The 27,356-nt window shown below is 32.4% G+C and overlaps 1 protein-coding gene and 2 non-coding genes across 4 annotated transcripts in view; all 3 read right to left on the reverse strand.

The window, feature by feature from the left end:
* The window catches only part of LOC143063597 (large ribosomal subunit protein eL8-like), a 31,562-nt gene extending 15,533 nt beyond the window's left edge, over positions 1-16,029 (reverse strand). Inside the window, exons 1-4 of one of the 2 annotated variants that reach the window (XM_076235816.1) lie at positions 15,993-16,029; positions 11,032-11,152; positions 10,468-10,617; positions 9,626-9,846 (exon numbers count right to left, since the gene is read on the reverse strand). In XM_076235816.1, the coding sequence (XP_076091931.1) occupies positions 9,626-9,846; positions 10,468-10,617; positions 11,032-11,152; positions 15,993-15,995 (495 nt within the window). In that variant the 5' untranslated portion in view covers positions 15,996-16,029. Of the gene's footprint in view, positions 1-9,625; positions 9,847-10,467; positions 10,618-11,031; positions 11,153-12,143; positions 12,237-15,992 lie in introns of those variants that run through there. The other variant, XM_076235815.1, reaches the window with a different exon arrangement.
* On the reverse strand, positions 7,116-7,191 carry LOC143065533 (small nucleolar RNA SNORD36). Its single transcript, XR_012975497.1, has one exon. It is a non-coding gene; the product is annotated as a small nucleolar RNA SNORD36 (small nucleolar RNA).
* Positions 10,051-10,127, reverse strand: LOC143065536 (small nucleolar RNA SNORD24). Its single transcript, XR_012975500.1, has one exon. It is a non-coding gene; the product is annotated as a small nucleolar RNA SNORD24 (small nucleolar RNA).
* Positions 16,030-27,356: the final 11,327 nt, after the last annotated feature.

A 27,356-nucleotide genomic window follows, 5' to 3' on the forward strand; every position in this document is an offset into this window, starting at 1 on the left:
ACGTGATCGATTTACCTTTTGAGGTTAACCTTGATGATGATTGGATTTAATCGATGTACACGATTCTTGTGTTTTAATTAATTAAGAGATCATAACTTAATGATCACAGACTTTTGAGGGAAAAGCAGACATTTGTTAATTAACTCTATTACTCCAGCCTTTGGTCATAGATGATTTGCGTATTTTAAACCTGGAGTTACTTCCCCTGATTTAGCTTATTACAAAAATGTGCTCCTAAAATATTATCCATCATTTAAAATAGAAATGAAGTACAAATTGAATGCAAAATTATATAAGGATGTTACTTCAAGGATAAAAACTTTCTTTAAACATACCATCAAAAATATATTGCAAATTATTTTTGACAATCATATTTTTATTAAAGCACAAACCTATTATATTAAATAGATAGTATATCCACTTGACTTTGAGCTTACCAAATGCCTTTCAGCACCGAGCCAACTGTGTGAGGGCTGTAAAGCCAGTCAAGGTTGTTAAACACCTCCTTATACAGTCGGAAACCAGGTTGAAGTAGAACAAAAGAATCGAAGCTCTCTATTAGAGAAGGCGATAAATGTTTACTGTATTGTTTACTATAGTGACAAATTTTTAAAAAGTTAATAGAAACAAACAAAACTGCAATTTTCTTCTCAATTACGAGGTGTTTTATTTTAAAAACACCATTTGCATAAGTTTTCAATTTATCTAGTACATAGTTAAGCAGAACAATTAGATATCAAGTCGACGACATGGGTATCTTTCAAGTTGGATGACAAAAATGCATAACCTCCGATTTTTTTGAAAAAATTACCACGGACGGAAAAGATATCAATCTATTAGTTCAGTAATTTTCGTGTCTGCCCTTCCATTATGTGACTGAAGAAAAAATTCCAAAAAATAGGTAACAATTGTATCGAAAAGAGAAAATCGAGTGCACCTTATTATATTAGGGCGTGTTTGAGTTGAGTATTTTGTCTTGATATCGTTCAAAGTAAGAATATTTCATACATCGTCTCGCTTCAGATTCTATCATTTTTATATATTAAAGCTACAGGTTGACTTTATAACACAAAAAAATAACAGTACTAAAAGATGAAATATATGGGTCAAGTGAAATATCTATCTAATGAGTCACAAAAACAGGGAAGGTGTGTTCGAATAGCTATTTTTTTACTGAAAGTACTTGACGACAGTCTTACAAGTTGGATGATGAAAATGCATATCTTCGAAAAATTCTAATTTTTTGTGTGTGATAACTAGGGTTTATAGTCTTCAACCACTAAAAAAATCTAGTCTGCCCTTCCACGAAATATTTAATTAGATTTTTTTTAAATGTTTATGATTTTTCGAAAATTCCACCTAACAACCGATCAGACAATAGTTTTAAGTTGAATCAATGCAGACAATATCATTAACTGATGCTCATTAGCTAGTTGATACATTTGTCTTTTAAAATATAACTGACATATAAGGATCGTATTGGTGCAATGTGGATAAATTTATCGGTTTCCAAGAGCAAAATTGGTAGCGCGTCATCGCTACAATGGCTTCCATTTTTACGATTGTGAAAATGAACTGGCGTAATGGAGAGATAATTTTGACGAAGTAGGATCCTGACTGTATAGATATTTATTGAGTGTACTAGGGTTGTATAGTTAAACAAGGTTCCTTAAAACTTCCAATTGTTATATAGCTGCATAGAATTAAAGAAGTATAAATTATTAAAAAGACAAATAAATTTACAATGATTGCAACTCAGCTAGACATGATAACCTTTCACGAGTGTCCACTTAGATAATATAAGCAGGGGTTCAAATTAGCGGTGGTCCGAGGTCCGCGACCTTCCACTTTTGCAAGCGGACCTTCGTTTTGGTTACTAGCTACGCCCGACGGACCTTCGATTTGAAAGAAAATAAAAAATAACTTCGCAGACCTTTTTATCAAAATTTCCAAATAAACGATCTCAAAATAAATTCTCATCTTTATTATTCATGACAGCAATATTCATTTTATCCAACCGCTAATTTTATACCGAAAATCGTTAAAAAGTAATTTGTAAATCCGAGTGAAATCGTATCTGACTGACAACATCAACATAGAAAAACAATGGATGCCATATATAAACCGGAAATGAAGATAATTACAATACCGGATCAGTTTCCGGGACGGATAAGGGTAATTCCGGGTTTGCCGATCAAATACAATAAAAAAAATAATGTCAGGCTTGAAGTTGTGACAAAATACATCTAAGATTATGAAATATAATCACTAGAATTGAAAACCAAAAGATATATGGAAAAGAAAGAAAGACCAGAAAATATTTTAGGTTGAAACTCAAAATTACTTAATAAGTTTTTTAGTTGACAAATTTCCATGTCAACATCCAATACAATGTGACAGCATTTTTCTTTTATCATTAATACATGTGGATATGACATGCAGATGTTTTTAAAGTGTAAACAAATTACTGCAATTCCAAGGGGTAATTTCTCCTCAATTTTAGGGGCCTGTAAATAGCTGGAAGTTTCGTACTTTATTATCAAAAATAGTGCAACTAGATATGATACAATGTAACAAAGTAACAAGCTCTAGTGGACTTTTAAAATCGAGTTGAAGTAGTGTGAGCCCTGAGGTAATGATATGATACAATGTAACAAAGTAACAAGCTCTAGTGGACTTTTAAAATCGAATTGAAGTAGTGTGAGCCCTGAGGTAATGATATGATACAATGTAACAAAGTAACAAGCTCTAGTGGACTTTTAAAATCGAATTGAAGTAGTGTGAGCCCTGAGGTAATGATATAATTAGTAATTAATTACTAATCTTGGTTACAACACACCTACCAACAGTGACACCCTACCAAATAAAAAAAAATAAAGATAATATGAATTCATAATATACAAGACAATTATATTTATTAGTTTATTGAACATATTATACAACAGTGACACTGACAATGTAACAAGATAACCTAACACCAAAGGCACAATAATTTTGTATCTTACTGTGTTATAAAATATTTCAAGTAAAAGTAGGACCTGCAATTTAGGTTGTGGACCTTTCAGTTTTGAGTGTCAAAGGTCCTGGACCTTCCAGTACCAAATGTTAATTTGAACCCCTGTATAAGTATACTTTTCATGTCTATCATGAAATAACACAAACATGATTCTAATAATAATTTTATTGATGTCTAAAAGAATCATGTCTAAAGCTATGGAAAATAGTATTTAATTTATTAAAGGTTCTGCATTAAAATTTAATCTTGTTTAAAGTTAATTGTTATGGTGTAATCCAACAAAAATGGGGAATGATTAAAGTATAAAAAGTGACTAGTTAAAAGACCAAAAGTGCATTCTGATATTTATTCTTGAAAGATAATAAAGTATACAAACTGTTTGATTTACTTTTTTACCAGTATTGTTTTACCCAAAGTCTACATAACACAGTAAACAAAACAAAAGACAACCAGGTGCTCCGCAGGGCGCAGCTTTATACGACCGCAGAGGTCGAACCCTGAACAGTTGGGGCAAGTATGGACAAAACATTCAAGCGTGATACAGCTCTGAATTTGGATTGTGATCAAATTTTTGACATTATATGTTTTTTTTTTACACAAAACAAATGTCAAGATTTTACAAATCAATTAAAGATTTCTTAAAACTTTTTAAATCTAAAATTAAATAGTTGACACAGCATAGGTTTCTGACACAGAATGAATGTGGTCTAATGAACTTAAAAGTTTTTTTTTTGCCTTTGAGCAATTCACTATGCTGTTGAATAATCCTCTCAAAAAAATGTTTGAAGAAATTTTCTTTTTATTTATGAAATCTGAAATGAGAAAAATTTAAACCCCCCCCCCCTTTTTTTCACATCCCCGTTTCCCTTTTTCCAAAACTGATATCAATTCAAATTTCTAATGGAGTTTGCAACAATAACTACTCTTTTAAATACATCATAAGATATTAAAATGTAAAATAAAGTGCTTGTTATCACTGAATGGTAAAGATTGGTTGGTAGTAAAAGTGAATATACATTGTTTATTGTATAAAACAATAAAAAAAACTTCATCAGCAACATTTTATATTGGCAAATTTCCAATGAAGTTATTTACATAAAGTTATTGGCAAATAAAAATAGAAAATGACATCATAGTCATGTCTGGCAAATGTCCAACATACATTATCTAAAAACATTTTAGATAAGATAAGGAAAAAAAGCTTCATCAGCAACATTTTATATTGGCAAATTTCCAATGAAGTTATTTACATAAAGTTATTGGCAAATAAAAATAGAAAATGACATCATAGTCATGTCTTGTAAATTTCCAACATATATTATCAACTACTATTCTATACAAAGAAAGATAACTCCAATTGAAAATTAATTGCTATTGCACAATATTGTGCAATTAGATATTTCTTGCTATTGTGCAATACTGTGCAATTGAAAATTTCTTGCTATTGCACAATACTTGATATGGAATCCTGATTTGGACCAACTTGAAAACTGGGCCCATAATCAAAAATCAAAGTACATATTTAGATAAAGCATATCAAATAAGCCCAAGAATTTAATTTTTGTTAAAATCAAACTTAGTTTAATTTTGGACCCTTTGGACGTTAATGTAAACCAATTTGAAAACGGGACCAAAAATTAAGAATCTACATACACAGTTAGATTTGGCATATCAAAGAACCCCAATTATTCAATTTTTGATGAAATCAAACAAAGTTTAATTTTGGACCCTGATTTGTACCAACTTGAAAACTGGGCCAATAATAAACAAGAGTGCACACGCTGAAATGTCTCGCCTTCTTTACTAATCATTGATATTATGTTGATAGCCCTAAGTATAAAGCTTTATTACAACTGTCTCATCAACTTAACATTAACCAAGATAACTAAACAAAGACCAATGAACCATGAAAATGAGGTCAAGGTCAGATGAACCATGCCAGGCAGACATGTACAGCTAACAATGCTTCTATACAATATATATAGTTGACCTATTACTTATAAATAGACCAAAACACAAAAAATTAACACTGTGCAATGAACCGTGAAAATGAGGTCATGGTCAAAAGAAACCTGCTCTACTGACATAAAGATCATAAAATATTTCCATACACCAAATATAGTTGACCTATGGCATATAGTATTAGATAAATAGACCAAAACTCAAAAACTTAACTTTGACCACTGAACCATGAAAATGAGGTCAAGGTCACATGACATCTGCCCGCAAGACATGTACACCTTACAATCATTCCATACAACAAATATAGTAGACCTATTGCATATAGTATGAAAAAAACAGACCAAAACACAAAAATTTAACTAAAACCACTGAACCATGAAAATGAGGTCAAGGTCACATGACATCTGCCCGCTAGACATGTACACCTTACAATCATTCCATACAACAAATACAGTAGACCTATTGCATATAGTATGAAAAAAACAGACCAAAACACAAAAATTTAACTATAACCACTGAACCATGAAAATGAGGTCAAGGTCAGATGACACCTGCCAGTTGGACATGTACACCTTACAGTCCTTCCATACACCGAATATACAAGCCCTATTGCTTATAGTATCTGAGATACGGACTTGACCACCAAAACTTAACCTTGTTCACTGATCCATGAAATGAGGTCGAGGTCAAGTGAAAACTGTCTGACAGACATGAGGACCTTGCAAGGTACGCACATATCAAATATAGTTATCCTATTACTTATAATAAGAGAGAATTCAACATTACAAAAAATCTGAACTTTTTTTTCAAGTGGTCACTGAACCATGAAAATGAGGTCAAGGACATTGGACATGTGACTGACGGAAACTTCGTAACATGAGGCATCTATATACAAAGTATGAAGCATCCAGGTCTTCCACCTTCTAAAATATAAAGCTTTTAAGAAGTTAGCTAACACCGCCGCCGCCGCCGGATCACTATCCCTATGTCGAGCTTTCTGCAACAAAAGTTGCAGGCTCGACAAAAATCGAAGTACATTTTTAGATTCAGCATATCAAAGAATCCCAAGGATTCAATTTTTGTTAAAATCAAACTAAGTTTAATTTTGGACCCTTTGGACCTTATTGTAGACCAATTTGAAAACGGGACCAAAAATTAAGAATCTACATACACAGTTAGATTCGGCATATCAAAGAACCCCAATTATTCAATTTTTGATAAAATCAAACAAAGTTTAAATCTGGACCCTTTGGGCCCTTTATTCCTAAACTGTTGGGACCAAAACTCCCAAAATCAATACCAACCTTCCTTTTATGGTCATAAACCTTGTGTTTAAATTTCATAGATTTCTGTTTACTTATACTAAAGTTATGGTGCGAAAACCAAAAAAAATGCTTATTTGGGTCCCTTTTTGGCCCCTAATTCCTAAACTGTTGGGACCTAAACTCCCAAAATCAATACCAACCTTCCTTTTGTGGTCATAAACATTGTGATTAAATTTCATTGATTTCTATTTACTTAAACTAAAGTTATTGTGCGAAAACCAAGAATAATGCTTATTTGGGCCCTTTTTTGGCCCCTAATTCCTAAACTGTTGGAACCAAAACTCCCAAAATCAATCCGGACCTTTCTTTTGTGGTCATAAACCTTATGTCAAAATTTCATAGATTTCTATTTACTTAAACTAAAGTTATAGTGCGAAAACCAAGAAAATGCTTATTTGGGCCCTTTTTGGCCCCTAATTCCTAAAATGTTGGGACTAAAACTCCCAAAATCAATCCCAACCTTTCTTTTGTGGTCATAAACCTTGTGTTAAAATTTCATAGATTTCTATTCACTTTTACTAAAGTTAGAGTGCGAAAACTAAAAGTATTCGGACGACGACGACGACGACGCCAACGTGATAGCAATATACGACGACGTATAAAAAGGTAATGGCATTAAAACTAACAAGAAAAAAAAAAGCGATGCAACGCGACACGACGTATTTTACAAATCATTTCGACACGCGTTACCCTGGTGCTATCCAAAAATCCTGGGGAGAACACTGAAGGAGATGCGTTTTATTTTTATGCACTGGGCATTCGGCAAGCAAAGACGGTTATTAACAAGAAATTCCAAATATAAATCATGTTAGAAAGCTCAGATTTAAAAAGCTCGATATGTTGATCCACATAGAGTATTCAGGTGAAGAAATTCATGCATCACTGCTATCTAACATACTTTTTCTGGCTGGTTTCTTTATTATTTTTTTTAGTATAGTATCTAAAGACTCATTTCAGGCATACAAACCACATGAAAGTGTATTTGTGAATAAAGTCATGTTTGTCTTGGATAACATTGTGGTATTTTAACAAGAGACATGTTTTCTGAGTCATCTCCCAAAGATTTGCCAGCATTACTTTTTTTTCTCTTCTACCTATCACAAATATTAAATAATTGTGGACAACGATACTTAAACATCCAGATTATTACCTTTAAAGCAAATGAATAAATGATAAAATAGTTGTCTGACAAATTTTTCTTTTGATTATCAATTTAAATTGTTTTGTAAAAGATAATCGATTAACTATTTTTTGCATACTACTACAACCAGATGCTCCGCAGGGCGTAGCTTTATACGACCGCAGAGGTTGAACCCTGAACGGTTAGGGCAAGTATGGACACAACATTCAAGCTGGATTCAGCTCTAAATTTGGATTGTGATTAAATAGTTGACACAGCATAGGTTTCTGACACAGAATGAATGTGTTCTAATGAACTTAAAATTTTTGTTTCTCTTAGAGCAGTTCACTATGCTGTTGAATATTAATCCTCTCAAAAAAATGTTTGAAGAAATTTTCTTTTTTATTTATGAAATTTCAAATGAGAAAAATTGAACCCAATTTTTTTAATCACATCCCCCTTTCCCTTATTCCAAAACTAATCTCAATTAAAATTTCTAATGGAGTTTGCAACAATAACTACTCATTTAAATACATCATAAAATATTAAGATGTAAAAAAACTGCTTGTTATCACTGAATGGTAAAGATTATTTTAATTTATCAGTTGGTAGTAAAAAGTGAATATACATTGTATATTGTATATAACAAAGATTTAAGTTGATTCTGGACAAAGAAAGATAACTCCAATTAAAAAAAAATCTTGCTATTGCACAATATTTTGCAATTAGATATTTCTTGCTTACTATTCTGGACAAAGAAAGATAACTCTAATTAAAAAAAAATTTGATATTTCACAATATTGTGCAATTAGATATTTCTTGCCATTGCGCAATACTGTGCAATTGAAAAGACTTGCTATTACACAATACTTAATATAATAATTTTAGATCCTGATTTGGACCAACTTGAAAACTGGGCCCATAATAAAAAATCTAAGTACATTTTTGGATTCAGCATATCAAAGAACTTCAAGATTTCAATTTTTGTTAAAATCAGACTAAGTTTAATTTTGGACCCTTTGGACTTTAGTGTAGACCAATTTGAAAACAGGACCAAAAATGAAGAATCTACATACACAGTTAGATTTGGAATATCAAAGAACCCCATTTATTCAATTTTTGATGAAATCAAACAAAGTTTAATTTTGGACCCCGATTTGGACCAACTTGAAAACTGGGCCAATAATCAAGAATCTAAGTACATTTTTAGATTCAGCATATCAAAGAACCTAACTGATTCATTTTTTGTCAAAATCAAACTAAGTTTAATTTTTGACCCTTTGGACCTTAATGTAGACCAATTTGAAAACGGGACCAAAAGTTAAGAATCTACATACACAGTCATGACAGTTAGATTCAGCATATCAAAGAACCCCAATTATTCAATTTTGATGAAATCAAACAGAAGTTTAATTTTGGACCCTTTGGGCCCCTTATTATGTTGGGACCAAAACTCCCAAAATCAAACCCAACCTTTCTTTTATGGTCATAAACCTTGTGTTTAAATTTCATAGATTTCTATTTACTTATACTAACGTTATGGTGCGAAAACCAAGAAAAATGCTTATTTGGGTCCCTTTTTGGCCCCTAATTCCTAAACTGTTGGGACCTAAACTCCCAAAATCAATACCAACCTTCCTTTTGTAGTCATTAACATTGTGTTTAAATTTCATTGATTTCTATTTACTTAAACTAATGTTATTGTGCGAAAACCAAGAATAATGCTTATTTGGGCCCTTTTTTGGCCCCTAATTCCTAAACTGTTGAGACCAAAACTCCCAAAATCAATCCCAACCGTTCTTTTGTGGTCATAAACCTTGTGTCAAAATTTCATAGATTTCTATTAACTTAAACTAAAGTTATAGTGCGAAAACCAAGAAAATGCTTATTTGGGCCCTTTTTGGCCCCTAATTCCTAAAATGTTGGGACCAAAACTCCCAAAATCAATACCAACCTTCCTTTTGTGGTCATAAACCTTGTGTTAAAATTTCATAGATTTCCATTCACTTTTACTAAAGTTAGAGTGCGAAAACTAAAAGTATTCAGACGCCGGACGACGCCGGACGACGACGCAGACGCCAACGTGATAGCAATATACGACGAAAATTTTTTCAAAATTTGCGGTCGTATAAAAAGGTACACTGTCAACCCCCCCCCCCCCCCCCATTTATAACAAGCAGAAATATTTTTTTACATATTTACTTCAAGTGGTTCAACATCATGAGCAATGATAACAAGTTGTGCTTTCTTCTGCTCTACCAGGTTGGTAACTGTGTTGATACCAGATCTTACAACTGGTGGTCTTTTTGTTGGTTTGTCGTCTTTCCCATCAGCACGTTCTTCAGCACGAGCTTTCAAACGCAGTCTTTTCTGCTGTTTTGTTTCAGGCTTGTATTTTTCTAACAGCCTGAATACCTGGGTGGCTAAAACATTATAAACGTTCTTATATATACATATAAATTGTTAGAATATACTCTACGTACATTGTATTCTTGTTAAAAATTTGTTCCTATTTCACTACTTTGTATCAAGTTGTAGCAACATACATGTACATCACATTCATTTTCAAATAAAAAAAAATATGGAAACATACTTATAATTCCAAGAGTTATACATTTCAAGAATTTGAACTCAGAGATCTAGGTGGTAGATTTTTTTGTATCATACTGCTGTCAAATAGCAAATATATTTATCATCATCGTTCAAATGCTTCTTGTAAATACCATCATTTGGTAATTTCAAGTGCAATTTTGAGCTTATTTATCACAAATAAGAATGTGTCCATAAGACATCATGACTCACTGGCACTTTAACATTCCCATGTCTAATATTACAAGTGCAAAATTATGTCAAAACACTCATTTGGCATATTTATAATGAAAATGCTTCTCAAGTTTTAAGTCATAGTTGATGTGACCTCATTCATGGTTAATTCTTGCCTCTTTCCGATGCTAAGCCAAAAATTAGAATCTTTAAATGTTGACTGAAAAAAAACTTTCTGCCCATTTTATTTGCTGACAAGACTAATACAATGATGGATTTACCTGTTTGTCTATCAAGAGCTTGTCTAAACTGGTTGATTGGTGGTGGAACCTTCAATCTCCTAAGTAACACAGCCTTCTGTCTCTGGAGTCTGATATACTTAGGCCACCTGACAAAACGGCTGAGATCCCTCTTAGGCTGAATATCTTGGCCTGTAATTAAAAATTAAAATTCACATTCCCCATAAAATCTTGGGTTTTTTTTTTTTGCAGTCCTTGCATCATTATAGATCTTAGAACTAGCAAGCCAAAAGATTTTAGTGTCTTAGTAATTACACAAAAGTGTGCATAAAGCATATTGAAAATGAGGCAATATTATAAATTAACTTCCATTCTTTTGCCAATTTTACATTTTTATCAACAGATTGTATACGTTGCATGTACAGTGGTTTCATATAACTATATCAAACATTGAGAAGCCGATTTCTGTGAATGCTGTAAAAATTTTGTCATTATTTCCAACCAATCTGAAAACAAACTTAAATAAACAGTTATTTCTCAACAAATAAATTTACAGAGAAGTACATGTATGTATCTTTTGTTAATCAGTATATACTGTAAACTTACCGATGCCAAAGTTTCTTGGTCTTTTTTCTATCAGGGGGTTGACAGTCTTTTTGGTTTCTATGGCCTTCTTGATTACAGAAGGGGCAGATGCCACCTTCTTCTTTTTCCCCTTTTTAATGGGCTACAAAATAAATTATGTTTAGTTAGACATCACGATTTGTAACCTATTGTTTCTAGATATATTTGAAGGATAGACTCGAGAATCTAATAATAACTTTAGATGTGTTAAAAGTGTCAAGCTATAATCAGAGCCAAACTATCTTCAAAAAACACATTCCATAACTAGACGATAAAGTTCAAGGTCACCCTCAACACGAGAAAACCTTGCATCGAGAAATCGCTGTCACCTTATTACACAGAGCTGGTGTTGTCATTGTTACTTCATATGTTGTCAGAGAATGGATTAATGGAAAATTTCATCATGTTCAAGCTTGACACTTTAACTGTCAATTCTAGGAATAAAATTAAATAATAATTCATAGCAAGATCATAGTACAGGCTTGTCAGTAATTTTCGATCCTACAAAATTAAGACAACACGTTTTTTTCATTCTTCAGTCTTTGTTATTGAAAACCCAAGCCAAAAAATATATCCTGTGATAGACAAATGTACAAAGACAGTTTTACTAAAAGCAAATATCCTCTGGACCATTTTGGGTCATTAAAGATTGTTGCAATGATGTTTGAAATGAAGATCAATGAAAGATAACTTCTGAACTACCTGGTGATGAAAAGTAATTTCAAGCAAGTTGGTAAAAATGCACAGAACATTTTTTTGACAACTTATTCAAGCAAATTGTCTGTATGCTTCAACTATACAGCTATAATCAGAGCCAAGCTATCTTCATCAACGCATTCCATAACTAGACGATAAAGTTCAAGGTCATCCTTAACACAAGAAAACCTTGTATATAGGACTTGCTATCACCTTATTACACAGAGCTGGTGTTGTCATTGTTACTTCATATGTTGTAAGAGAATGGATTAATGGAAAATTTCATCATGTTATAGCATTACCAAATAAACAGTGATGTACTACAAATGTATCTACTAGTTATAATTTGGTTTGGATTGACCCTTATGATTTTTGCTCAAAATTTAATTTTTATATACCCAATTATGAATTTTTTTCTGTGAATCAGTTTTCTTATTTAATACCAAACTGAACCTCTGCAAATTTTCTTTCCCCATTTTGTTGTGGTTACTTCATTTATACCAACTTTATAGACATTATAGTCTAGAATAGAAGGTGGCCTTGGATTTCAATTTTTCTTTTTAAGCTCCTGTAAAATTATGTTTAATAAATCTTTAAAAATTAAATTACACTTGCCAGCATTTAAAGGCAGACAAACACTTATCAATGAATTGTACCATTACATCATTTTAAATTGTGATATACAAGTGTTAATGGAGGGCTATAATCAGAGCCAAGCTCTCTTCATCAACACATTCCATAACTAGACGATAAAGTTCAAGGTCATCCTTAACACAAGAAAACCTTGCATATAGGACTCGCTGTCACCTTATTACACAGAGCTGGTGTTGTCATTGTTACATCATATGTTGTAAGAGAATGGATTAATGGAAAATTTCATCATGTTATAGCATAACGAAAAAAAACAGTGATATACTGATTGAGTTATAATTTGGTTTGGATTAAAAATAGTTCCGTTGATGTAGGCTTAATAGTTGCACCACTATCATAACATATCAGTCTGATGACTATTTAGCAGAAGACTTCCAATAAACTATTAAAAACAATTTTTAGGTGTTCTTTTATATTCAGAACTTTATGTATAATGTAGGTGAACCTCCGCAACTTTTTAACAAAGTTTGCTTGTAGTTACTTTATTTATACCTATTTCAGATTTTAAATTACTGTAAAATCAGAAATTATTGCGTGCACTTATTATTGCGATTTCGTCATTTTAGACTTAAATGCAATTTTATATTATAACGATTCTGAGAAAAATCCTGTTCAATTCATATACAATTCAAAATGGGAGCTTAAATTATTGCGTTTACAACTGTCGCATTTTTTCGCAATAATTAAAACCATCGAAATATTTTCTGAACTGGCCTTGAATGATTTCAATTTTCTTTAAAATTCACGTTCTTTAAACATGTAAAAAGTATGTTTTAAAATTCATTTTGGGGTGGGGTGGGGGTTAAACTTGCACTTGAATAAACCAGAAGGTAAATAAACACCAAAAGAACACTTGTACCATTACATCATTAATTAAGATATACAAGGGTTAATGGTGGGCTATAATCAGAGCCAAGCTCTCTTCATCAACACATTCCATAACTAGACGATAAAGTTCAAGGTCATCCTTAACACAAGAAAACCTTGTATATAGGACTCGCCGTCACCTTATTACACAGAGCTGGTGTTGTCATTGTTACTTCATATGTTATAAGAGAATGGATTAATGGAAAATTTCTTCATTTTATAGCATAAGCACATACTAAGTATGAGGGATAAGGTGTTTATCCTCAACATTACAAATGTACCTGATGTCACACAAAACAAGAAAAGATAACTCTGATAGGAAAAAATAAGTTGGGTTGTTTATTCTATTGTTACAACTAGAATAAAGGAACCTTTTATTTACACTTAATAAAAACAGAATTTATAATTCTTCCCAGCAGTTTAACTATTTAGTATTTTACTACTTACTAAAGTTTCAAAGCCTTAAAACACTTGAATTCCACTAGGCAAAAATAGAAATAAATAATTGAAACAACACGTTTTCCTTTCCTGTAGGCAAAAATTTCTACACCAACAAAGTAAACCAAAATTAGTTTAGTTGTCTTTACTTGTAGTTCACGACGTCACCAAAAGATTCTGGATGCACAAGACTTCAAGGGGAAATAAGTGCAACCTTAACCTTTGTGGCAATTTAGAACGCTTTGAACTAGGAAAAATCTTTGTAGCTCAGCACTAAAGAAAACAATATCACAAGGATTTAAGAGCAACAGTTACATGAGGGTAGTAATTGCAGGGGCAGATCCAGGATTTTGGAAAGGGAGGTGAAGAAACTAAAATGTGCCGAGCGGAGTGAGGGAAAATTTTTTGGGACCTTTTTTTAGAATAAAAACATAAAATAAGTGTAAAATGCACTTTTTAAACGGTTCTTGACTTTAGGCATGTATATTTTATAGTTGCTGTAAAGTGTAAGGGTTGGACATTTTTCATGCCGTACTCTCCACATTGTCTATATAAAATGATGGGATGATCCAAAGCTATGGACTAATATATTTGATGTGGGACAGTCACTGGGACTTGCCAGTTAAAAATGGAAATGGAAAATTCTTGTTTGTTGTATGTTTAGTTAGTATCAAGATATACGCCGGGCTATTCGATGAAATTTACAATACAACCGACACGAGTTAAGAAACAAACAGACAATTTTTATCCAAATGTTTGGTAGAAATGTTTCCGCCAACAAGGGAAGTGAGGGGTTCCAAATCAACCAAAGGCTACGAATGAGTCTGAAATGACAATGAATTTATGAATGACGGTCGAAAAATGGAGACATTAAGGCAACACTCAGCAGTATGCAGTCGGGCCTTGAACAATTCAATAAATCAGTTCAACTACCATTTTTTCAATGTATCTACTTCCGGTTGTGGGCAGAATGCTATCTTTTTAAAAACAATATGATTCTGTAAAATTACCAGTTTATTATTTTCATTATCAATATATTTTTAAAGATGAAATTTCACCGAAATAAGTACATTTATCGTTGTTATTAAAAAAATCAGAAAGTCAGAAACTAATTTGAATGAAATAGATAATACTAGAGAATTCTGAATGTATATGGTAACTCTAAAGAATTTCATCGATCTTTTATTTTGGAGGTAAAAAACGTATCAGAATTAGGGGAAAGAAACTGAGTCAATGAAAACAAAATAAATTTACTGCGATGTCAACCGGAAGTAGATACATTGAAAAGATGGTAGTTGAACTTTTGGACATGGTTTAGTGAATTGAGAGTAGATTACCGTGAAGAGGAACAATGTAGGGATTATGAAATTAGTTTAGTGTTAAAGGAAAATATTCACTGAATCGATTCATATAAGGTAGGGATTTTTAGCATTAAGTTGAAGGGTAGGAAAAGCGTCCCAAGCGGAGACTGTTGTGACCTAAACAAAATTTTGTTAGCCACCTTCTTCTATTTATATGGATAGTCGACCTTCGTATGGATAGAAACAAGTGCCTGTGGACTCTCCAGTAAGAATCGACAATATATTTTATTAACCCACCTAAAACTTTTCCTGAATAAGTTAACTTTACATCAAAAAGGTAAAGGCAAATGCATCTTACTGGCTCTGCAGTTTTAAGTTTTATTTAACATGTGTAAAGCTGCTTTGAAGTGTTATCTATTTTGAATGACATATTATAGTGAATGCTGATTCCTTCATTCACGGACACTGCACATGTTTTTTGGCTCAAAAATAATTTGATTTTATATGACATTCAAATTATGGTTTTGACATTTGCATGAACGTCAGTTAAATGTATCAAGTTTTACCGTTTTAGTTTACATACATGCGGAGATACCCACTTTAAAATTACCTATGTCAAGTACATTTTTTGTACTTGCTAAACATTCATGGTGATGCCAGATATATTTATCAATACGAACACTCCACTCTTCGATTTGGGATTTTATAAGACAGTTCCAAACCATAACATGATAAATTGGTTGAGCATACCAAAAATAAATATGTATACGTGTTTTTCTAATCAATGTATGCTGAATGGATATAATCGCTTGTAAACTTGCAATTGTGATCGGACATCCTATTTTATCAATATTAAAATCATACATTTGCAGTACAACATATTTAATACATATACAGTGAAGTTATAATCAAGTATTCAGTTGAATATAATATAGGATTACAATGATAAGAGCAGATTGAAAATTTAGTATTTAGAAACAGTTCACCCACCATGTTGACTTAACCGGAAGAGACAAAGCTCTTGTATTCACTTCCGGTTGTGGAACTTTAACATTTCGTCCCATAATTTACAATCGTCCCAGAATGTAAAGAATCAGTAGCTATGACAGGAACAAAACAAAAATCATTGGTGAATTGTATTCTCATTTCACAAGGTTTTTTTTTTATTTAAATCTTGAACAATTATATACATCTATATGTAATATATAAACAGAAAACATGGAAAGAGGTCACAGTAATTTTCTGTCACATAAGTCGAGCTTTCGACCGAGTTTGGCATAAAGGCTTCCTTTATAATAAGCTAAAAAACGGAATTAATTGAAACTCAGGAAGGCAATAGGTTGCCATTCGATTGGTGGAGAAACGTCCAACAATGAACATGTTTCAGCTTGGGTACCCCAAGGGTCTACCTTGGGTCCTATTATATTTCTCATTTATATAAATGACAAAGTTAATGATATCGAATGTGATATAAAACTTTTCGCTGATGACACCTCAATTTATATAGTGGTTGATAACGAATATGAAGCGGCAGAAAATCTAAATAAAGATATGAGAAAATACATAATTGGTCTAAGCATGTCAATTTCAACCCAAACAAAACAGAAATAATGACCATTTCAAAAAGGCACAATAAACCCCTACACCCGCCAGTGTATATGAGTAATAATAGCATAAAAGAAGTCGAGTCGCACAAGCATTTGGGAGGCCCCTCATGGGGGGGTCCTAGTAATCACATAATCACCATTTTTTTGCCAATATAATCACATAATCATTAAATATTTGCTTATCTTTAGTAATCAAATAATCATAAACTAAAAATACAGTCCTAGGTAATCAAATAATCATGAAATATTTGGCTTAATAATCAAATAATCATTAAAAAAACGGCCAAGTAATCACATAATCAAAAACCCCATGAGGGCCCTCATTTGGAGTTATTATAAATGAAGATGCCATGGAAGCTGGAATAATCATGTAAAAATGATTATTGATGAAGCTATTCCTAGATTAGGCTAGCATTATTCCGAAAGCTAAAGTTTAAACTTAAAAGGAAAAATTTAGAAACTATTTATTTATATTTCATACGCCCAGTCTTAAAATATGGGGAAATTGTCTGGGATAACATACCTGATTTTTTAAAAACATCTCTGGAAAACTTACAACTAAAAGCAGCAAGAATCGCTACAGGTGGTACTATAAATGGAAGATAACATCGAAACAGTTGCTAAACGATGAAACCGGTTGGGAAACCGTCTCCAATCTCGGCGTAATAAACATAAGTTATTAAAATTTCATCAAATGTTTCACGGAGATTGTTCCGTCTGATTATCTTTCTGTGTTAGTTCCAAATCAGAGACTAGATCTACACGACCACAGGAATAGGGGGTCTTCCAATTTACAAACTGTATATTTATGCAGAACAAGTTATTATCAAAAGTCATTTCTATACCAGTCGTAATAAACCTTTGGAACAATATTCCAGACAACATTCGTTTAAATCAGTCGGGTTTTATGAAGTATCTCTCTCAAAATATTAATAAAAAGTAAAATCACAAAAATACTGAACTTAAAGGAAAATCAATTTAAAAAGTCCATAATCACATGGCAAAATAAAAAAAAACGCATCAAAAACACACCTTTAAGGAACACGAAAAAAAAATATTTCTAAGAGGTGCACTATAAAAAAATTCTGGAACACCTAGGATTTCTTCCCACAAAATGGGAATCAATTTATCATTCCTTTAAAGGGATTTAAAAAAAAAATCTAAAATTTTCTTTTTGATATTTTTTTCTTGATCTGGAATATTTCATCACAATCTATGAAGGTTTATAAATTGAGCATGTAATACAATTAATTGCGTAAAGAAGAGTCCAGCTATCTGTCTATCAGAAAATAACAGAACTATGAACGAAAACGAATGCTATCAAAATTTTAGCTTTAGACATTAGTCATAGAAAAAGCTTCTTCAGCATTATTCATAAAATTCCATGAAGGTTCGACAAGTAGTTAATGTAATTGAGAAATAACAAAATGTAAGCCCAAACTGAGACCACTTATTAATTGCAGAAAGAAATACATTTTGTCCTTAAAATGCGGGAAAATTAAAGATATAATTGCATTATCATATTGCTCTGAATACTTTTTTGATCATAAACAGTTTCTGTACAACTTTCGTTAAAATTTCACGGAGATTCATTCAAAAGACTTTAGGGGACGACCATTTGATATTCGGGAGGGGGGGGGGATTTTCTGCACTATTGAAGCAAGATTTTTCTTTTTCATTAAAACAAGGGACTGATTACTCATTTTCACAACTATATTTATGATATTCGAAAACATACAATTTTTAAATGATTTGTTTATTATAAATAATACATGTATAGTCAAGTCATTATGTACCACTTAATTAGAATTAATCATCATCCTCTGTAGAAAGGAATCTCTTTATATTTCGAACTGCATATACATGTATTGCATACATACATGTTATTAAAGTTTGGTTGTAACTAGCCTCTTTTAAAAGTATTGGCAAACATATTTCGCCGACTGGAGCGAGGCAAAAATTTTTTTTTTGAAGGGTTTTGGAGCCACTGCAGGCTCAAGAAGCTATAGAACAAATGATGCAAAATCATGCTTTATGGGTGTTCCGAAGACCCTTTTATAATCTGAAAATGCAACGTTTTGTTTTAATAATTTTTGACAATATTTTGGTCTCAAAGCAAAATGTATAAACTGAGTGTAAGACTTAAGTTTCTAGGGACAACATCAAAAGACCAATGTGCATGATAAAGCAAACATGTAATTTACATAGTTAAGTCTGTGGCTGCTGTTTTTTAAAACTCATGATCAACTTCATAACAAAATTACTAGATTACAAAAGGACACTAACAAAATGACCAAAGACAAATAAATAAGAAACATTGATCCCGAAAAATCAGGGCTACGTCTGAGGGATACTCATACTTTCTATTAGACCTATAGCTGCTGAGTTATTTATTTTCAAGACATTGCAAGTCAGGTAATTTATTTTCTAACTACCACAGAACAAACCATTTATTTTTGTGATTATCAAGGCCAATTTATTTATTTTCAAAATCCTCCTCCCCTCCCCAGAATATCAAATGGTCGTCCCCTTATCCACATTCGGAACCGAATATTGACGCCGCTTTGTCTCGCTTTTGGGACATAAATCACAGGCTCGACAAAAATACAAACAGCATATCGAATCTGAGCAGATAGTGAATTGCTTTAAATATAAGAAAAGTACGTAGAATTCATGGCCTTCTTTTACTTTAGGGGTCCCGGTCCATAAAAGTTTGTGGTATGTAATTCTATAAAACATTAGTTTCCTATATACCTGTTCTATTAAGTGTATTTATTTTTTTTATTAATTATCCAGTCTTTTTGCTGTTTTAAGATGCATTTGCCTTTAGTAAAATGACTTAACATTCAGTTTTCTTTATTTTTTGTAATACAAAATCTGGGACCCTTAAAGTAAAGAGTGCTATAATGCCTTCTTTTACTTTAGGGATCCCACAACCTATATAAAGATTTCGTACAACTTATATAAAGATAATTTAATTGGGACCCCTAAAGTAAAAGAGTGCTATAATGCTTTCATTTACTTTAGGGGTCCCACAACCTATATACAAGCCAAAAAACATATTAAGATTATTTAATTGGGACCCCTAAAGTAAAAGAATGCTATAATGCTTTCATTTACTTAAGGGGTCCCACAACCTATATACAAACCAAAAAACATATTAAGATTATTTAATTGGGACCCCTAAAGTAAAAGAGTGCTATAATGCTTTCATTTACTTTAGGGGTCCAACAACCTATATACAAGCCAAAAAATATTAACAGTTTTAATACAACAAATTGTATATGCAAGCCAATAATATATAAACAATCAGAATATTATATACATGATATAATATATCAATTACAAAATGTATTCAAATACATATATTGTGGGACCCTCCATTTTTCAACAGTAATGTTGGGACCCCTAAAGTAAAGGAAGGTCGAATTCATAGTAGATTCAGACTTTTATAAAAGATTCCAACAAATATATTAAATGATCTATTTGAGTAAATTTAGTCCCTTAATTTTATTCAAAATTACAATCCATTAAAAAAAGAAGCACAAGGCTGATGTGGACATGCTTTGATACTATATATGCCCTTGAATTTTTACTATATAACATTTTTGTTCGCTTTCGCGTATATCGTCAGGTTATCGGAATTTCAATGGGAACTAACTGTGCACCATTTATTGCGGACCTGTTTTTGTATTGTTATGAATTAAAATTTATGAAAAAAATCTGCAAAGACCCATCAAAAATTAATAATACTTTAAGATATTTGTATGATATTTTGGCTCTCAATAATGACCACTTTAGTATGTATACTATTTATGGAAATATTCTTTAAAAAGCACAAAAATGTCAGTATTACCTCAGAAACTAACAAAACCTTTAAATAGACTTATTTAGAAGGATATAGTTACGATACTGTTGTCAGGTCATTAAAGATTGCATATTTTGGCGTTAATATGGATTCACTTATAGGGTAGTTTGCATCGGAACTAAACACATTTATTCAAAAACCAGTTGTTGGCATGACACGGGTTATGTTCTTCTCATATATTTTATGATGGTATGATACTAAACCCCTAACGGGATGGATTGTGCCTGAATTGAATCTTTCAATCAGTTTAATTGAAGTCTGGAGCTGGCATGTCAGATAACTGCTAGTATATATATAGTCTGTTGTTATTTATGTATTATTGTCATTTTATTTATTTTCTTTGGTTACATCTTCTGACATCAGACTCAAACTTCTGTTGAATTGAATTCGAAATGTGCGTATTGTTGTTATGCGTTTACTTTTCCACATTGGCTAGAGGTATAGGGGGAAGGTTGAGATCTCATAAACATGTTTAACCCCGCCGCATTTTACGCCTGCCCCAAGTCAGGAGCCTCTGGCCATTGTTAGTCTTGTATTATTTTAATTTAGTTTCTTGTGTACAATTTGGAAATTAGCATGGCGTTCATTATCACCGAACTAGTATATATTTGTTTAGGGGCCAGCTGAAGGACGCCTCCGGGTGCGGGAATTTCTCGCTACATTGAAGACCTGTTGGTGACCTTCTGCTGTTGTTTTTTCTATGGTCGGGTTGTTAATTGTCTCTTTGGCACATTCCCCATTTCCATTCTCAATTTTATTTTGACCAGTTTTTCTTATTCTATGTCGATTATTTGTTTTATTTTCAAAATTCAAGTGTACGCCCGGGCGTTTTGACGTAAACGTAGCTACGCGCATGGTATTTTTGCGCATCCCCTGTCACAGGAATATCTTGGAATGTATTATAGATTACACCGTTGTTTTTTCCGTTTAAATCTGGTTTTATACTTGTCAATTTTTGGCCCTTTATAGCTAGCTGTTCGTTGTGAGCCTAGGCTCCATGTTGAAAACCGTACTTTGACCTCAGTCCTATAGTGGTTTACTTTTACTCATACCACATCTTCGTTGTAATATATTATTATAGGTGAACATTTCGTATTTATAAATACCATAGCGCAAAAATCGGCGCAAATGGTTCTTCATTTTTCTTGAAATCATTCTATCTCCAATCAAAATCCAAAGATTTTTCAGTAAAACTGTGTATATTGTCGATGAATAAAATTCCGCTTGATTGATATAAATAATCCTTATTAACTAACAGAAGGACCGAAATGTACGTAGGGTCGAAATCATATGAAAATCTAAATCAATAAAATGTTTGATGCATTTTGGTTGAGGGAAAAAAAATAACAATCTCGTCCAACAAATCAATTTATTTGCCTGAGGTATTGTCAAGATAACAATTGGTGAGCTACCACTACTTTTTTTTTAAAGAAACAACTTTTCTTCTTAATTGAAAATATAAGTGAAAAGAAGAACGATAAAGATAGATTCATCTTTCTAGTCACAGGCACTTGTTTCTACAGTTCTATCCATATAAACAGATAAAGGTCGACTATCCATATAACTTCTATTTAGTGAAATCCCCAAAAAATTATAATTTTCTGAAACATAAAATGCATTTAAAATTTTAATTTTCTACAACATAAAATGCTAGGTCCACCCAGATACATATAATACAATTGTATTATATGTCTCTGGTCCACCCATGCCTTAAAACTTTTGCAGGTGCATAGGTTTGTCTGTACTCAGTCACAGAGTAAAATTTGTGGTGTAGATATGGCCATACATGTATTAGCCAAAAGATTATGATGAACCTTTAACCTATGTGCCATAGGGCCGATTTGGCCGATCTTGTTATGCTTCCTGTGAGTGCCAAAGATCGGCCCAGCCAAATTTTTTAATTTGGTTTAACGTCACAGCCAAACCTACGGCAAGCGACGCTGTCAAAGATGGCTGCACTGGGAAATCAGCCAATTTGGTTCCATGTGTTTCCACCAGAGGCAGAGCAGAACACGCCATTTCACGGAGACGCATCTGGACCAATCAGGATGCCAGCGAGAGATTCACCTCCTATTCTAGTATACTTTTATCTACTCTTTTCATTGGACCTGATGAAAGAATTTGTGAAGCAAACAAACAGGTACAAATTTTGAAAGATTTTTATTCAGAGATTTTTATTCTTATTATTCATCTTTCACCGATTTCTAGTTTCGGAACCAAAGGGAAAGTTTATTGCAGGAAAAATGATCGATTATTTTTAATTATTGAAAAAAAAACCAAAAAAAACAACAAATTTAACACAAGGACTGAGTCAATGAAAACAAAAGTTTTTTCAAGGGAAGAATGAGTGATAATATTCGATAAATTGAATAAAATATGTTTTTGGATGGGTTTTCACTTATATGACAACATAGAATAATTTGTGTCAGCTAAAATTATTCTTTTATTAAAGATTCTTTTTGAAGGACATAAAACTTGGCAAACAGGAAAGACAGTTGGCATTAGGATTATTTCCTCCGGGCATAGTCTACATGTAGACTTAAAAAGGTGCTTTTTCTTAAAAAAAAAAAAAAAATTACTTAATTGAACATAAACTCTCAATTACAATCATTACAATTTTCAGATATGCTTCAGACCTGTATGACAGAACTTGACTCCAGACTGGTAGATTTTCCAGGAAATGTCAGTGGAGAAAAGAAGGAAAGCTAAAAATTTCCGAGCTCAAGGCTTTTTTAGGCGTCCTTTTCAATATGAGATTAAATAGGAAAAGTTCAATAAAAGAGTATTGGAATCGAAAAAACATGTCTCAATCTACGCCATGGTTTAGAATGATTTTTGCCCACAATCGGTTTCAAAATGTTTTGAGATTCTTGCATATATTGTAGACTGTAAAAAGATCCCGGCAAGAAATAACCAAAACTAAAATCCGGCTTCAAGAATTAAACCATTAATTTACTTTGTAAATCGTAAATTTCTGTATTACTAAAGGCCGAGACGGGAGTTGTCAGTCGACGAGACGTTGGTCGGAACAATGGGTAAAACGGCAATGTTGCAATACATTCCGAGCAAAAGATCCCCATGATCCCTCTTTGGAATAAAATTCTGGGTTCTCGCGGAAGCTGTTACGGGGTATGTTTTACAAATGCACATTTATCTCGGCAAAACTTTTGAACCCCTTCTCCCTGCTGGTATATTACAAGGAACAAACGTGGTAATTAAATTGTTACAATCTGCTGATCAGCTTAATAAATGGTATCATGTTTTTACAGACAATTTCTTCTCATCCTTAAATCTTGCAAGAACACTCCTTGTTCAGAGAACCCATCTTACAGGCACTTTACGAAAAAATCGACCCATGCCTAACATGATTAAGAACAGTAATCCCGATCCCGGACAGACATCTTATGCTAGACAGGGAAACATACTGTTGTGCTCTTTCCGAGACCAGAATCGACGTTAGCAGGTAAAACTAGTGTCTACGTATTATAGCGCTGCCCGGGCAATGAATGCAAAACCACTTATCGTTAACGCCTATAACAACTTCATGGGCGGTGTTGACCTTTCGGATCAAATGATGGCATTTTATAACGATCACAGAAAACAAACCAAAGTCTGGAAAAAAATTATATTACACATGTTTCACAGAATACTGCTTAACTCTTACATCCTGTATTATCAGCACACATCCCATAACCCAATATTATCAAGATTTGAATTCGTGAAACAAGTCATGGAAGGGCTCACCGAGGAACATCTATCAAATAGACAGCAGAATCCTGGACAAAGACAAAAAATACGAAAGGTAAGGAAAGGAAAGAAAAAGACTGTACTGTGTGTTCCGACAGGAAAAACAGCAGACGAAGAAGAGCAAGGACCGAGTGTTCACGTTACGAGAAGGGAGTAATCACAAACATTCCTGGCACTCAAGGGGTTAATTGATAATATTGTATAATGTAAATGACACACTTTGACGCAGTGGTAGAATCTATATTTATCCTATATTTTCAAAATTATAATAACAATTTCTTGCAGTTATATGGTTGTTTGAAATAGATACATCATGTCTCAACCTCAAAGAGCAATATCACAGACTAAAGAGGCTTTGTTGAAAACCTACCACAAAAAGTTAAAGGATGATATCAGGTCTATGTTTGATAACTTTACAGAAATAATACGACTAGCTAGGGTGAGTGTACCAAACATACAGATTTTGTTTATAAGATGACAATTTTGAAATTTATGTTAGTACAGATATTTTACTTTTTCAGCTTATCTCAGAAAGTTAATTGTGATCAAGTAGATTGTTTACATGACAATGATGTAAATTTTTCATAACAATTAATGTACTATATTTTTAAAATAAAAAAAAAGAATATTTTTTCCCCTTCCTTTCAGTAAAGTGTAATACTTATCATATAAGAAAGAAGATGTGGTATAATTGCCAATGCGACAACTCTCCACAAGAGACCAAAAGACACAGAAATCAACAACTATAGGTAATCATGGTAATCGTACAGACTTCAACAATGAGCAACACCCATATTGCATAGTCAGCTATAAAAAGCCCCGAAAAGACAAATGTAAAACAATTCAAATGAGAAAACTAATGACCTAATACGCTTTATATATATATATATATAATATACAGGTCATGTTTATATGTACTTTAACCTAAATAACCTATAATTGTTAACTTTTTATTTGACCGCAAAAATTTTAACTTTTCGTCATATATTGCTATCACGTTGGCCTCGTCGTCGTCTTGCGTCGTCATCGTCCGAATACTTTTAGTTTTCGCACTCTAACTTTAGTAAAAGTGAATAGAAATCTATGAAATTTCAACACAAGGTTTATGACCACAAAAGGAAGGTTGGGATTGATTTTGGGAGTTTTGGTTCCAACAGTTTAGGAATTAGGGGCCAAAAAAGGGCCAAATAAGCATTTTCTTGGTTTTCGTACAATAACTTTTTTAATTAGTATAAGTAAATTGAAATCTATGAAATTTAAACACAAGGTTTATGACCATAAAAGGAAGGTTGGGTTTGATTTTGGGAGGTTTGGTCCCAACAGTTTAGGAATAAGGGGCCCAAAGGGTCCAAAATTGAACTTTGTTTGATTTCATCAAAAATTGAATAATTGGGGTTCTTTGATATGCCGAATCTAACTGTGTATGTAGATTCCTAATTTTTGGTCCCGTTTTCAAATTGGTCTACATTAAGGTCCAAAGGGTCCAAAATTAAATAAGTTTGATTTTAACAAAAATTGAATCCTTGGGGTTCTTTGATATGCTGAATCTAAAAATGTACATAGATTTTTGATTATTGGTCCAGTTTTCAAGTTGGTCCAAATCGGGGTCCAAAATTAAACTTTGTTTGATTTCATCAAAAATTGAATAATTGGGGTTCTTTGATATGCCAAATCTAACTGTTTATGTAGATTCTTAATTTTTGGTCCCATTTTCAAATTGGTCTACATTCATGACATTAAAGTCCAAAGGGTCCAAAATTAAACTAAGTTTGATTTTAACAAAAATTGAATTCTTGGGCTTTTTTGATATGCTGAATCTAAACATATACTTAGATTTAGACTTGGAGTTTTCAAGTTGGTTCAAATCAGGATCCAAAATTATTATATTAAGTATTGTGCAATAGCAAGAAATTTTCAATTGCACAGTATTCAGCAATAGCAAGAAATCTTCAATTGCACAGTATTGTGCAATAACAAGAAATTTTCAATTGCACAGTATTGTGCAATAGCAAGAAATCTTCAATTGCACAGTATTGTGCAATAGCAAATATTTTCAATTGCACAGTATTGTGCAATAGCAAGAAATATCTAATTGCACAATATTGTGCAATAGCAAGAAATTTTCAATTGGAGTTATCTTTCTTTGTCCAGAATAGTAGTTGAATCAACTTAAATCATTGTTTTATACAATATACAATGTATATTCACTTTTACTACCAACTGATAAATTAAAACAATCTTTACCCTTCAGTGAAAACAAGCACTTTATTTTACATTTTAATATTTTATGCTGTATTTAAATTAGTAGTTATTGTTGCAAACTCCATTAGGAATTTGAATTGAGATCAGTTTTGGAAAAAGGGAAAGGGGGATGCGAAAAAAAAATGGGGGGGGGGGGGGCTAAATTTTTCTCATTTCAGATTTCATAAATAAAAAGAAAATTTCTTCAAACATTTTGAGAGGATTAATATTCAACAGCATAGTGAATTGCTCAAAGGCAAAAAAAATATTTTAAGTTCATTAGACCACATTCATTCTGTGTCAGAAACCTATGCTGTGTCAACTATTTAATCACAATCCAAATTTAGAGCTGAATCCAGCTTAAATGTTGTGTCCATACTTGCCCCAACTGTTCAGGGTTCAACCTCTGCGGTCATATATAGCTGCGCCCTGCGGAGCATCTGGTTATATATTGTTACTTGGATGGAGAGTTGTCTCATTGACACTCATACCACATCTTATTATTTTTATTTACTTGATGATGTGATTTGTAGAAATATAAAAATTGTATGATTTTAATTTTCATTTCAAGATTTGAATGGTCTTCCTTTGTCTTCTTGATTTTTTTACTTTCATTTAAAAAATTGAATATTCTCCCCTTAATCTTCTCAAAATAATTTACTTATACAATAAAAAATACTTGTTAATGTACTACATCATCATGAACAAATTTTAGGGAAAACACCATTAAAGAACCTTTTTTGTTGTAGTCTGTACACTGAGACATCCGCTGTAAGGACTATGGGTAATCTCATTGTTTGTACATCAAGTTAAAATACTTTTAATCAATCACACATTTTGTCCTTGATATCCAGTGAATTACAGACAGTAGTGTTTATACTGTTCAAAAAT

Source organism: Mytilus galloprovincialis, chromosome 2 (genome assembly GCF_965363235.1).
Source record: "Mytilus galloprovincialis chromosome 2, xbMytGall1.hap1.1, whole genome shotgun sequence".
Lineage (NCBI taxonomy): Eukaryota > Metazoa > Mollusca > Bivalvia > Mytilida > Mytilidae > Mytilus > Mytilus galloprovincialis.